General features: G+C 50.9%; 1 protein-coding gene across 1 annotated transcript; it reads left to right on the top strand.

The window, feature by feature from the left end:
- Positions 1 to 1,333: 1,333 nt before the first annotated feature.
- STAR (steroidogenic acute regulatory protein) lies at positions 1,334 to 11,689 on the top strand. The gene is made up of 8 exons (XM_061571418.1): positions 1,334 to 1,430; positions 3,241 to 3,375; positions 4,352 to 4,503; positions 5,866 to 5,928; positions 6,110 to 6,205; positions 6,879 to 7,063; positions 8,904 to 8,997; positions 10,109 to 11,689. The coding sequence occupies exons 1-8, from the start codon at positions 1,367 to 1,369 to the stop codon at positions 10,244 to 10,246; spliced, it is 927 nt and encodes a 308-aa protein (XP_061427402.1). The 5' UTR covers positions 1,334 to 1,366; the 3' UTR covers positions 10,247 to 11,689.
- The last annotated feature ends 1,049 nt before the right edge of the window (positions 11,690 to 12,738 follow it).

Here is a 12,738-nt window from a genome sequence, read left to right as displayed (position 1 = left end):
TGCTGCTGTACCTCGTGTGCACATCGTGTGTCGTTGTCCAGAGGAGCGGGGAAACAAAGTACCATTTGTTTAATTTGCGCAATTTTTTTACATTACTTCTTATATATATCAGATTTTAATATGTAATATATTATTCAGATTAGAGGTTTTTTGGGGGTTAGATCGCGTAAATATAAAGATGTGTCGTTAAACCCGCCACCACCCGACACAGCCAACTAGTAAGGGTTGTCACGTAAACGGAACGTGCCAATTCGTCACTAGTACAGCACTAGTGCATAGTGTAGTAGCGTAGCATATAGTAGTGTATAGTGTAGTGTATAGTGTAGTGTATAGTGTAGTGTATAGTGTAGTAGTGTAGTGTATAGTGGTGTATAGTGTAGTATATAGTGTAGTGTATAGTAGTGTATAGTGTAGTGTATAGTGTAGTGTATAGTGTAGTGTATAGTAATGTAGTAGTGTATAGTGTAGTAGTATATAGTGTAGTGTAATATTATTTTATTAGGTTTTTGTTGTACGCAAGCACGTAGGCCCGCAGCAAAACGCCGGGTGATAACAAACAAAACAACAAACATAACAACAAACAACAAACAAATAAACAACAAACAAAACAACAAACAACGCTACGCGAATATCCGCCAGGCCTATGCACCCGACGTGCTCCGACCGATAGTGGAAGATAATGGGGGTGGATCATAAGATATCACAGATTGGGTAATCCAAAACTTCCGACCACCAACATCTGTGACACGGACATCTGTGTCCGTGTCACGGGACACAGCAAGCGGCCCTTCTGACCCTGCGTCGTGCCTGCGATGTTTGCAGGCTTCGCTTGTGTCAACGAGGCCGGTGTCTCTGGGGGCGATTGTCTGCCAGGGACACCACTCTACGCCTCTGGACGTTGGCTCCCCTTGGGGCGATGCCAGCCACCGCTACCCCCCCCCGACCCCCTTACAGAGGGACTACAGCCGCACGCACGAAACGCTTTTTAACCTTTAGGTGGAAAGTGTGACATACAAATATATTCACTTTTTGATGGGTCTGATCGGCCTTGCGTGCGTGCGATGCCGTTCAAGGCTTCGCGTGTCGCGGGCTCACGCAAGGACTGCTGGGGCGGAGTGATGGGTCTGACCGTGAGATGTTCCACGTGGCCTTGCGCTCATCTCCTCCTGCCGACCAATAACCTCCCCCCCCCTCCGCATGCCGTGCCAAGAAAGTGAACGTACGCACGCGCGAATCGACAAAGTAAATAAAATAATAAGGGCAACCGTCTGACGAGGCGTCTCTATAAAGAGCGAGAGCTGAGAAGGGACGCGCAGAGGCGCTGCGAGCGGCATCAGGAGTGAGCACGAGTCGACGCGCGGGTACCATGCTCCCTGCTACATTCAAGCTGTGCTGCGGAACCTCCTACCAGCACTGCCGCACGCTCACAGGTGACGTGGTGCGCGCGCCTGTCACTGTGGTCCAGCGCCTGTCACTGTGGTCCAGCGCCTGTGTGTGCGTGTGTGAGAGAGAGAGACAAAGGCGGCCGGGCATGGAGCTTGTCACCCACCCCCTCGTGTAACGTGCCGGCCTTCGTGGGTGTTCGCTACTCGCTCACAGCAATTGCTCTGACAGTCTGTTGGACTTTTAGATTTGAAGTTTTCGTGACTGCAGGGATCCATACTCTTTGGTTCTTTCGGTAAAGTCACGTAGATATAAAACGCTACTACTGGGGGATTTTTGTCTTGTGTATATTCCTGTATGTGTGCATGAGCATGTGTTTGTGTATCCAGGGATGGCTCCCTATTGATCAACCGCGTTGTGTATACTGACGATCTGCTCATGGCTGCACCTGGAGCGTGCCACTAATAGCCCCAACCTAAACAAAGCACCTGTCTGGGGCATCAAATACTCCACCCCCTCAGCTCTCCACGAGTGATGGGGCAGTTGTGGCCAGCTCTGGTTTGGCAGCGGAGGTCTCACTTCAAATCAGTGAACCAGTAATGTTGTGTGGAAGATACCAGCCCTATGGCTCCATATAAAGTTCCAAGTCTTAGTAGTAGGTTTTTACCCTTTTAAACTGGTACAAAACAGTTATTCCCACCCTTCTCTATGCTTTAGAAGCAGACACCCCTCTAATGGAACATCTGCGCCGGGTATAAACGTTCAGGCTGGCCTGCCTACGATTCATCCTGGGTTTCACAGGTTTCACTAGACTGGATTGTGTGAGGAGCTTACAAACCATTGAAAGATATGGACGCGGTCCTATCGTGTGAGCTAGCTGCTCCAGCAGACGAGACTGCGTTGTATTTGACCACGTAGCCCGCATACCCAGCCACCGCATGACCAAGCAGCTAATGTTTGGCCGGATAGACGGGGCTAAACGGACGCGGCACGGGCCAGAGAAGGGATCGGCTGATGTGGCACAGGATGTGGAGCTGATCGGACTTGCTGATGATTGGTACCAGCAGTGTCAAGGTCGGCCTCTGTGGAGGCGGGGTGGAGTTTGTGCTATTGGGGCAGTCGGAGGCAATCGCCATCCAACAACAGCGGAGGGCAAGAGTGGCGTGGGCGAGTGGGCGTGGCTATGCGAGAGTAGGCGGGGCTAGTGGATGAGTGGGCGTGGTTATGCGAGGGTAGGCGGGGCTAGTGGATGAGTGGGCGTGGTTATGTGAGAGTGGGCGGGGCTAGTGGCCGAGTGGGCGTGGTTATGTGAGAGTGGGCGGGGCTAGTGGCCGAGTGGGCGTGGTTATGCGAGGGTGGGCGGGGCTAGTGGAGGTGAGGGATTAACCGGCTCACCTTGAGTCCCCATTTGAGCCTCTTGAAAATGCGGGGTCGCTCTCTCGCGCCTGTCGGTCTCATGCCCCTCCGTTAACTCGCGCGGCAGCCGAATACGCCTTTAACTCTTCGGAATTAAACATTGGTGATTAGGAGCACGCAATGGCATTTACCACAAATAGCCAATCAATTAATTGGTGAATATTTTAATGCAATGTGTTAAGGGTCAATGATCTTGTTGAGTCTTCGTCAGTGATTTGCAGTCTCTGATGACTGTGACGCAATCATCTCAATCCGCATCTTCATACAAACTCGTTCAGTCGCTTCGGTCTTCGGTGGCCGCTGCGTTCACCGTCAAACTTCGACGGTTTTCGTCTCCTGGCATTGTTTTGGTGATGCTGCCGCTTTGACCGGCGGCGCCTGTCATCCGTGTTCACTCAATGAAGCCACCTTCCCCCCCCTCTCTGTGCGCGTGCACCGCAGGCGTGGGCACGCGCCGCCTCGTGCGCACCGCCATCCAGCACGACGCGCTCGGCTCGCTGGCTCGGCACGCATCCTCCGCCCTCGGCTCCCTGCGCGCGCCCGGCGGCGGCGGGGGGCTGCATCGCTTCCTGCCGGGTGAGGACGCGGCTCGGGGCGCGGCGTCGATGGTGCGGGGCCCTCGGGCAGGGAGTGCAGTGGACACCTTCCCCGTCCAGGTTCTCCCCCTGGGGCCTCATCCGACCCCTTCGGGGGCCCTGATCCACGCCGAGGCAATTGCCCACGGAGTAGTGCCGGATTATCCCAGTAGCACAAGTAGCTACACATATGTTGTAGCTACATATGTAGTAGCGACACATGCTACGTAGCTACATATGTAGTAGCGACACATGCTACGAGCCCCGCACTTTCAAGGGCCCCGCGCTAAATGCTTTCAAGCTGTCAATTCCGGTGCAGTGATTCAGCACTTGCTCTATTACTATAGTACTATACCGCCTTCAACTTTTATTAACGATTTGGTGTTTAAGGTTAGCGATTTGTCATATAGTATCTGGCCGTATAGCAAATGAAAAAAGTACAATTACTTTACTATGCAAGTAAAACAATTATGTGTTTTAATATTTACGTGTTATCTTTTAATTTAGGGCCCCTTTATAACATATGCTACAGGCCCCGCACTAGCTTAATCGGCACGGACCATAGAAACGTGGAATGTCCACGGCCAACGGAGATGAGTGCCATTCCCATCGCTCAATCTCCTCCCCTCGATGGGCCCTGTGCCCGGCCAAAGATGATCGCAAACTTTGATGAACATCTCAGACGGGTGACGACGGTTACCATCTCCTCGCTCGGTTCCCAAGACGTCTAGACGCCCATGAAATGTAGGGCAGAAGCGTGGGGATCGATTAGTCCACTCCAATGTCCTCTGAAGCCAGGAGCTGGACCGACAACTTTTACGACATCGATATATCGTGTGCCACTCAACCCGTATCCATACGACGCGCGTAATCGGACCGACAATGATCATCATAATTATTGAATATCCCAGATATCCCAGCTCTGTCATGATTGTCATCACGTGACCCCCCCTCCGTCCTCCTGCCCCGCCGGGCAGCACTGGGACAGAGCGCGAGCCGCGGAGGCGTTGACGCCGCGGTGTCCGACGCGGAGCTGCGCTACCTCAGCCAGGGCCGCGAGGCGCTGCAGCGCGTGCTCTCCATCCTGGACGGGGGGGACGGCGGCGCGTGGCACAGCGAGGGCGGAGAGGTGAGGGGCCCCCCACCCACCGGGCACTGGAGCCCCCCCCCCCCACCCACTCACCACCACCCCCCCCAACTCTCACCTCATAGCGAAGAGACGACTGGATAATCACGCGAGAGATACTCGCCACGCAATTGTTGATGATTGTGGTTGTCTCCTTGCCCGCGTCTCTCCCTCTGTCTGTACCCATGTCATCCGTTGTCCGTCTCACCTTTGTCTCTCTGCATCTGTCTCTCTCGCTCTCTCTATCATTGTGTTTGTCTCTGCGTCTTTGTCTCTGTGCTTCTATTTGCGTAGAGATAGCAGCCTGTAAACAAACACCTCTCCTCCCTTTAAAATGATTTCGTTCCGCCACCTGTGATCAACGTCACGTGACATCATGATGCTCCAGCACGTGGTTATGTTACTGGAGTGCTTTAAAGACAGCATGCCAGTGGCCGTCAAGTATCGGTTTCTCACAATTTAAAACTGTCATCTTCTCGTGGGATAGCCCACGGCACGGCCTGTGTGTACAGCTGGGGAATAGGAATCTCTACATGGGACGGACGGGCAACCACACATGAGCACACGACAAAGATCCCCCGTATAGCTTTAACAGTCTGTTGGGGCAAGTGCTGTTAGCGAGCACCTATGAAGGCCGGCACGGCACACGAGGAGGTGGGTGGCCAACACCACGCCCGGCCGCCTTTGTCTCCCGAGTGGAGATGTTTACACATCGCACCAAGTACTCGCTTGAGACTGAGTAGACCTAGGGGAGGCCCAGGGCCTGTTCAGATAATCGTCAATGGGTGTTGGCCGTTAGCGGAAATCGAACCCGGGTCGCCAGGTTCGTACCGCTACACCACCGCTCCCCACACACGGGAGCACACACAACATTCGCGTTGTTCAATATTCACGACAAAAACCAGCAATAAAGAGGCCCTCTCCGTGACAGAAGTGTCTGTGCGTGCGACAATTAGAAACAGTGGTTAGTGGCCGATAAGTGGTCGGCCTCGTGTGACCCGTTGTGCCTGGGTTCCGTACTCCTGAGCCATAATAACGTACCTATTTATCCAGGAAAGTCACACTGAGGGTCCTGCTTTGTTTTTTTAAAGATGTGTTCAGTCAATCAACGGCGTTTATTGCACCGCGTGAGAGGAAACCGGAACAACCGGAGAAAACCCCCATACGTGCGGAGGGGACAACACTCTATCCCCCTATAGATGGAAACAGATGGCAATTAGTCATCGAACTGTACCGCTTTGGGAAGGGAGCTTACCAACATTTGTGTGATCCACCAAACCTGGAAGACAAGCGCTGCTTGTGTTGTCGTCTGACGTCTTTGCAGCGCTCACTGAGACACCTGGCGGATGCTTCTGTCTCTTTCAGGGACAAGGAGACAGCGTGTCCAGCAAGGTGCTGCCGGACATTGGCAAGGTCTTCAAGCTCGAGGTTTGTCTACGTGTGTCAGTTAAACCTCTTTCGCACCGCACATAGCCAACCGTGTTCATCGGAGGTGCGGTGGAAGGACAACAGACACAAGAAAGGAGTTGCTAAATAAATGTGAGTTTTAAAAGTGCACAGCTCCAGTGGCTCCCTAACATCACTTTGTCATTGTCTTGTTGCTGTGCAGGCCGATGTCCCGGGCAGTGTGGACCAGCTGCACGCTCAGCTGTTCGAGCAGGTGGAGCGCATGTGCGAGTGGAACCCCAACGTGCAGCAGGTGAAGGTGAGTCCTGCACGAGGGACACGGCGGGGTGGGGGCATTGCGTTACCGGCGTCGCGTCACGAGACGGGGAAAAAAACATTATCATCATACACGTAGGTAAAAGATAAAATAAAACAAAATAAATTAAAATTGTATTAAATCACGACGTTTCGGAAGCAACACAAGCATCCGTCATCAGGTATGACCGCCCCAGCAAAACCACTGCAGCGTACGCTACGTGACTTCACCGGAAAAAAACAAAGAGTATGAATCCTTGCTGTCACGAAAGCCTCAAATCTAGAATTCACATTATCATCGCCATCAAAAGCTATTGTATATTCACCATTGGACGAAGTCTTCTCATCGTCATCGTCACCATCATCAAGCATTTTTCGCAGTGCTCATCTCCACTGGCCGTCATGCTCCGATGATGGAAATTGCACTTTCTAGTTTCTATAAGAATGATGGCGACAGGATGAACTTCGCTCCGTCGAGGTTCGCTCCGTCCCTTCATCGGAAACTCCATACGATGATTGATGTCTATGGGGGTGGGGGGGGGCTACCGGCCCACGCGCGAGACAACCACCGTCACAACGTGGCACCAACGGGGCAGAGTCGTGGGGGGCCCTCCTCGTGACCCGTCATCATGAAAATAAATTCCACATTTGCACGAACGGCGTTCGCTCCTCTGCAGGTGCTGCAGAGGATCGGGCAGCGCACGCTGGTGACCCACGACGTGGCGGCCGACGCGGCCGGCAACCTGGTGAAGGCGCGCGACTTCGTGAACCTCCGCCACTCGATCCGCCGCGGCTCCACCTGCTACCTGGTGGGGGTCTCCACGCACAGCGACTCGGCCCCGCCGCAGGACGCCTACATCCGGTACGCGGAGACCCCGCAGCACGACGGTTGGGGAGGGGGGGGGGCGTCACCCCCCCCCCCCCGTCATGGGGGAGGGGGGGGGGGTGATGTTCGCGTTTTGGGGTTTGCGTTTTGATGTTCGCGTTTTGGGGTTCGCGTTTTGAGCCCAGCGGGACTACCGCCACCCCCGGTTCGCGGTGCACGCGCACCACCAGCGACGCAATGGAACCCCTCCTGACGAGCACCCCCTGTTAGCGAGAAATCCATAGAGCCCAATGCGTAGTGTATAGTGTAGTGTATAGTAGTGTAGTGTATAGTAGTGTAGTGTATAGTGTAGTGTATAGTAGTGTATAGTAGTGTAGTGTATAGTAGTGTAGTGTATAGTAGTGTAGTGTATAGTAGTGTAGTGTATAGTGTAGTGCCTAGTAGTGTATAGTAGTGTAGTGTATAGTAGTGTAGTGTATAGTAGTGTAGGGTATAGTAGTGTACAGTAGGTTATAGTGTAGTGTATAGTGTAGTGTATAGTGTAGTGTATAGTGTAGTGTATATTAGTGTAGAGTAGAAACCCTCTTCACGACCACCCCTGTTAACGACTAATCGCTTAACGATGGGTCTCCATAGAGCCCAATGTGTAGTGTATAGTAGGGTAGTGTATAGTGTAGTGTATAGTAGGGTAGTGTATAGTGTATAGTAGTGTAGTGCCTCCATAGAGCCCAATGTGTAGTGTATAGTAGGGTAGTGTAGAGCATAGTGTATAGTGTAGTGTATAGTAGTTTAGTGTATAGTAGTGTAGTCTGCAGTAGTGCATAGTGTATAGTAGGGTGGTGTAGAGCATAATGTATAGTGTAGTGTATAGTGTAGTGTATAGTGTAGTGTAGTGCCTCCACAGAGCCCAATGTGTTCGCTTAACGACCATTTCCCTGTTGACGACGGGCTGTTGTAGGTAAAGTAAATGTTAATGAATGCTTTGATTAACCACGTTTCTTCTAATAGTATTTGTTTATAATGTTGTCAGTATCTTTATGTATTCATATCCATTGTTTAAATGTTATCAAGTACGTTTTTGGGGTGAATATAGGTAACTTTCGATGCTATCGGAACGAACGAAACCTTTATCGTCTATTTCCTATTCTCACTTAACGACCAAATCCATGGCTGTCAACCCACACGATTTTCCCCGTAACCTTGTACAGAGAAATTGAGTTTTCAGGGTCCATACGGCATACAGCCGCTTCAATACGGGCAACAAAATGTGCCTATTTGTTTGCATTTCTCCCTTGTGATGGGACCTTGTAGGATGAACGTTGAGATCTATAAGGGGCACGGGGTGACACCAATAATGTCTGAATTTGTCTATACTGAGGTCGAGCACTGATAAGGGGTTGACAGGTATTCTGATAACGAACGGTTTCGTGGACCCAATCCCCGTCGTTGAGAGGAGGAGGAGGAGGATGTCCCACTGCGTGCCGTGTGCCGTCTGCCCCACGGTCCAAGTTCAAGATCCCGTGGCGCGATGTGGCCACTGCCGCCCGCTGCCGTCACGGTGCAAACGGATAACTTGCTCGAAAATCGCTCGATTGGGGAAAATCCATTCCACCAAAACGCGACATCCCGCCCATTGATAAGACAATCGCCGCTTGCAGGAGAGTGCCGCATTAATCATCGCGCTGCACAGGGGCAGCTGCCACTGGGGAGTTGGCCACAGTAGGGCGCTGGAACGGCTGAGATGCGATGTCGCGCTCGTGATGACTTCATCTTGCACTCGAACGGGCACTCTGATAAAGTCTGAAAGACGTTCCCAGCACACGGTCGGTGTTGTGATTCGATCGCGGTCTGTTGGGTGTGTCTGTGTGCGTGGTAGGGGTGAGACGGGTCCTTCACTCATCATGCTGAGACCCTCAGCCAAGGACCCCAACAAGACACACATCATTTGGCTTCTCAACATCGACCTGAAGGTGAGTGCACGGACACGTGCGACCCCTTGTGTCAATCCACGTGTGGAAGGAGGTAGATTACCACGCCGTGCAACTCATGGGGGCTATTTGACCGTACTCCGCCACCCCGGTCAGGGTGGGATGAAGGCAGAGAGCATAGACGTTGGAGCCGAGTACAGTACAACATTAGATTTACCAGTTTAACACGCAGCAGGCTTTCGCGACCAATATTATTCACAATAAAGGTTTTTGGGTTAGATCGCGTAAGTATAAATGTGTCGTGACCCTCCACCACCCAACACAGCCAATTAGTTCACGTGACAAATCCCTTACTAGTATATGTGGTTAATGCAGACATGATTCCTTGCAAAATGCTTCACTTTGGTGTTTTTGCATCTTAACACAACAGTTTTATTGCCAGAATGGGTGAAGCCTATTCTTCACGTAGGGCCGTACATGTCACTGTTCCGTTTACGTGACGACCCTTACTAGTTGGCTGCGTCGGGTGGTGGCTGGTTTAACGACACATTTATACATTTACGGGATCAAACCCCGAAAACAAACACCTGTGTTGTGCATGTCCCCTCTTGCTAGCCGCTGCACTCCACCCCAGCTATGGCGTACTGCCCCCTCGTGGACTGTGCCGGCATTCCACTACACACAGCCAAACCCTCAATTGTCTGTGCCCGTCACTTTAACACGAAGTCGGCACTTCGCGACCAACATTATCCATAAGAGATTGTTGGGTTAGATCGCGTGAACGTGGGTTTACTCTCCAACACGCGGGTGTGCTGTACTAGTCACGAGTTTACATGTTTTGTTTAACGTGACAAACCTTACTACTTGGCTGTGTCGGTTGGTGGAGGGTTTAACGACACATTTATATTCACGCGATCTCACCCAAAAACCTCTATTATGGATAACCCGTGCCCGTGGTGAGCTTTACTCTGGGCTCTTCAATTTCCTCCCACGCAAGTATCAACACGTTTTTGACGGAATCGCCCAAAACTCCCAATTTAGCAAGAACCTCGCCGTGTCTCGAGACAGGGCGAGGCGATTCTGGGTAATTTTAATCATTGCTGGTTTTTTTCTTCCGTGCGCGTCGTGTGTCGTCACCCGACGGTGTGTGCAGGGCTGGCTGCCAAAGTCGCTCATCAACCGCGCTCTCTCACGAATGCAGCTCGACTTCGCCACCAGCCTGCGCGCTCGCATGCTGCAGCCGCCGCACGTGAGCGTGGCCGCGAGCGAGTGCGCGCCCTTCGTTCGCTAAGCTCGGCGCCCAGCTCCTCCGACCTCCACCTCACGTGCTCGTCGTCCAACCAGACCACCCGGCCCTTTGATATTTCACCTACAAGCGAGCCACTCCACCCAACGTCCACCCCACCCACTCGTAATCCACTGAACCAAGTTCCACCCATCGTCCATCCTTCCCAACAATCACGTCACTGACACTGTCCTGCCCCATCACCTAAACATCACCCATCCCATCCCAAAGCATCCTCCATCACCCCTATTGCACACAACACCAACCACAGCCAATTATTACACTTACATTATCGATCCATCATTCACACAATCAATCACCCAAGTATCACCCACCTCACCCCACCGATTAAAAACACCACACACCGCCCACCTATTAACCACTGCACCTGCAGTTCACCGACCACTCGCCCAACATTCATCCACTTATCCACACCCATCACCGAGCCAACCTACTATCACGCACCTACAACACAGCCAATCCACCCGTCAGCAACTCCAGCCATGGCCCACCTATAAATCGTCCAATATACCCCTGGCATGTCAGTCCCTCTTAGGTTTAGAGAATCTGCAGAGTCTGCAGGAATCGTAAGAGCATTCCGAACGAGCGGCGTGCCTGTTGAGTGTGCAGGTGGTGGAGTTGCACTGGGGACTACGATCCAGAGGGGCCCAAGTCTTGGGTTACAAAGGGGAGGGCATTTCATTTTTTTTTGCAGCAGGGCCCATGCCAGCCATACTGTACACACTGTTCCAGACATTATCCACCCAAATGAAGGGAGATTTCGGAGTGCTTAGAGCTCCAAATGTGTTCCAGAAGTTCATGGTATCAATATGCGCGTTGTGTCGCTGAGGTGTGCCGGCTCTTCAGGGTATGGGGAATCCCAAAAGAATTCCAACATCTAACGAGGCAAGTTTGTCTCAATGGAGTTTGATGAATCTTCAGAGTGTGTGGGGTTGTAAATGAGCTCAGTAGGTTGATTTGGCACCGGATTAGTTGTGGTTTGCTAGGTTTTCAGGACTGTACTGTAGCTGTAACAGTAGCATGCAGCCGATTGCACGTGTGTGCAACATTCAGAACGGGAGCATTAATGTAGTGTAGGCTTTAATTAAAACAAACATGGGAACCAAAGTTACGTTTCGCATCATCTGAGGAAGAAGTGAGGAGGCCAACTAATGTGTAACATTAATCAGTTTCTATGCTGGTGACTTCGTGACGTCGTTGATAAACATGAGAATCTTCAACTAGAATTTCCTCAACAGCATGAGACAATATTTTTCGAAATTTTTACATCCAGATCACAAATAGTATATACTTACGACTTGTGAACACAACACATGGCCAGTGATCTCCGTGTTGAAATCGTCCCAGAGTGTGAAGCTGGCTCTAATTCTTAGGTCTTTTCGGTAAAGTCACGTAGGTAAAAATAAATCATAAAAATAAATCATAAAAAGCAATAGAAATAAAATAATAAATCACGACGTTTCGGGCGCAACACAAGCGTCCGTCATCAGGTGAGACAACCACAGTTCAGCATTTGTTTCTTGCTGTGGTTGTCCCACCTGATGACGGACGCTTGTGTTGCGCCCGAAACGTCGTGATTTATTATTTTATTTATAGTATTTCTATTATTTGTATTATTTATTTTTATTATTTATTTTTACCTACGTGACTTTACCGAAAAAACCTAAGAGTATGAATCCTTGCAGTCACGCTTCAAATCTAGAACTGACTCGAATTGTCTTGAGTCACCCGTACGTGTCGTGGGTCACGTGGGGAAGTGAGATTGAGGGCTTGCGACCGATGCGGTGCGGGCTTAGTGAGTTGTTCTGTGACCACCTACACCAGGGGTCGGCAACCAAAATAACAAGAAGAGCCATTTCTTTCCAATTCGGTACAAAATTCAGTATTTCAAGAGCCGCAATGCATCTGAGTACATACGTACTCATCGTCAAGAAGCAGCCCGTAAAGAGCCGCATGCGGCTCCGGAGCCGTAGGTTGCCGACCCCTGACCTACACTGAAAACTTACAAAAGCAGTGGTACAATGTGCCAGAGATGGGATACGGGTTGGGTTAGGTGGAGCACCAGAGTCTGGTTGTCGAGTTGCTGCTAGGGTCTTCTTGTAAAGTGTGATTAGGGTTATGGTTTGGTTGGATAGTGTGGTTATGGTTATGGTCTGGTTGGATATTGCGGTTATGGTTAGGGTCTGGCTGGATAGTGAGGTTATGGTTAGGGTCTAGTTGGATTGTGTGGTTATGCCAGTGTCTGATTGGCTAAGGTGTTCCACGCCTGACAGTTTGCTCCTCCCACAATTTCCAAATAAGGTCTTGGGCCCAAACAAATTGCATTCCCTGCTGTATTTGCCAATGGTGCATTTCCACCTAGAATCCAAACAAAACGTGAAGCAGGTCCCCGGTGTTCATACCACTGTGAACCTCCGTGTTCAAATCTGACCTTTAACCTTTAGATAATGTAAATATTCATTTAAACAATATAAACA

This window comes from Lethenteron reissneri, chromosome 47 (assembly GCF_015708825.2).
Source record: "Lethenteron reissneri isolate LAM-NWPU_2019-01 chromosome 47, ASM1570882v1, whole genome shotgun sequence".
NCBI lineage: Eukaryota > Metazoa > Chordata > Hyperoartia > Petromyzontiformes > Petromyzontidae > Lethenteron > Lethenteron reissneri.
This window is presented reverse-complemented; position numbering and strand designations above follow the sequence as displayed.

What these genes read in the sequence shown, in the direction of transcription:
- STAR (XM_061571418.1), top strand. Translation starts at nt 1,367, where the DNA reads ATGCTCCCTGCTACATTCAAGCTGTGCTGCGGAACCTCCTACCAGCAC. An exon ending in CCAACGTGCAGCAGGTGAAG is followed by an intron (nt 6,206 to 6,878) that starts GTGAGTCCTGCA and finishes GCTCCTCTGCAG; the next exon opens with GTGCTGCAGAGGATCGGGCA. An exon ending in CCGCAGGACGCCTACATCCG is followed by an intron (nt 7,064 to 8,903) that starts GTACGCGGAGAC and finishes TGTGCGTGGTAG; the next exon opens with GGGTGAGACGGGTCCTTCAC.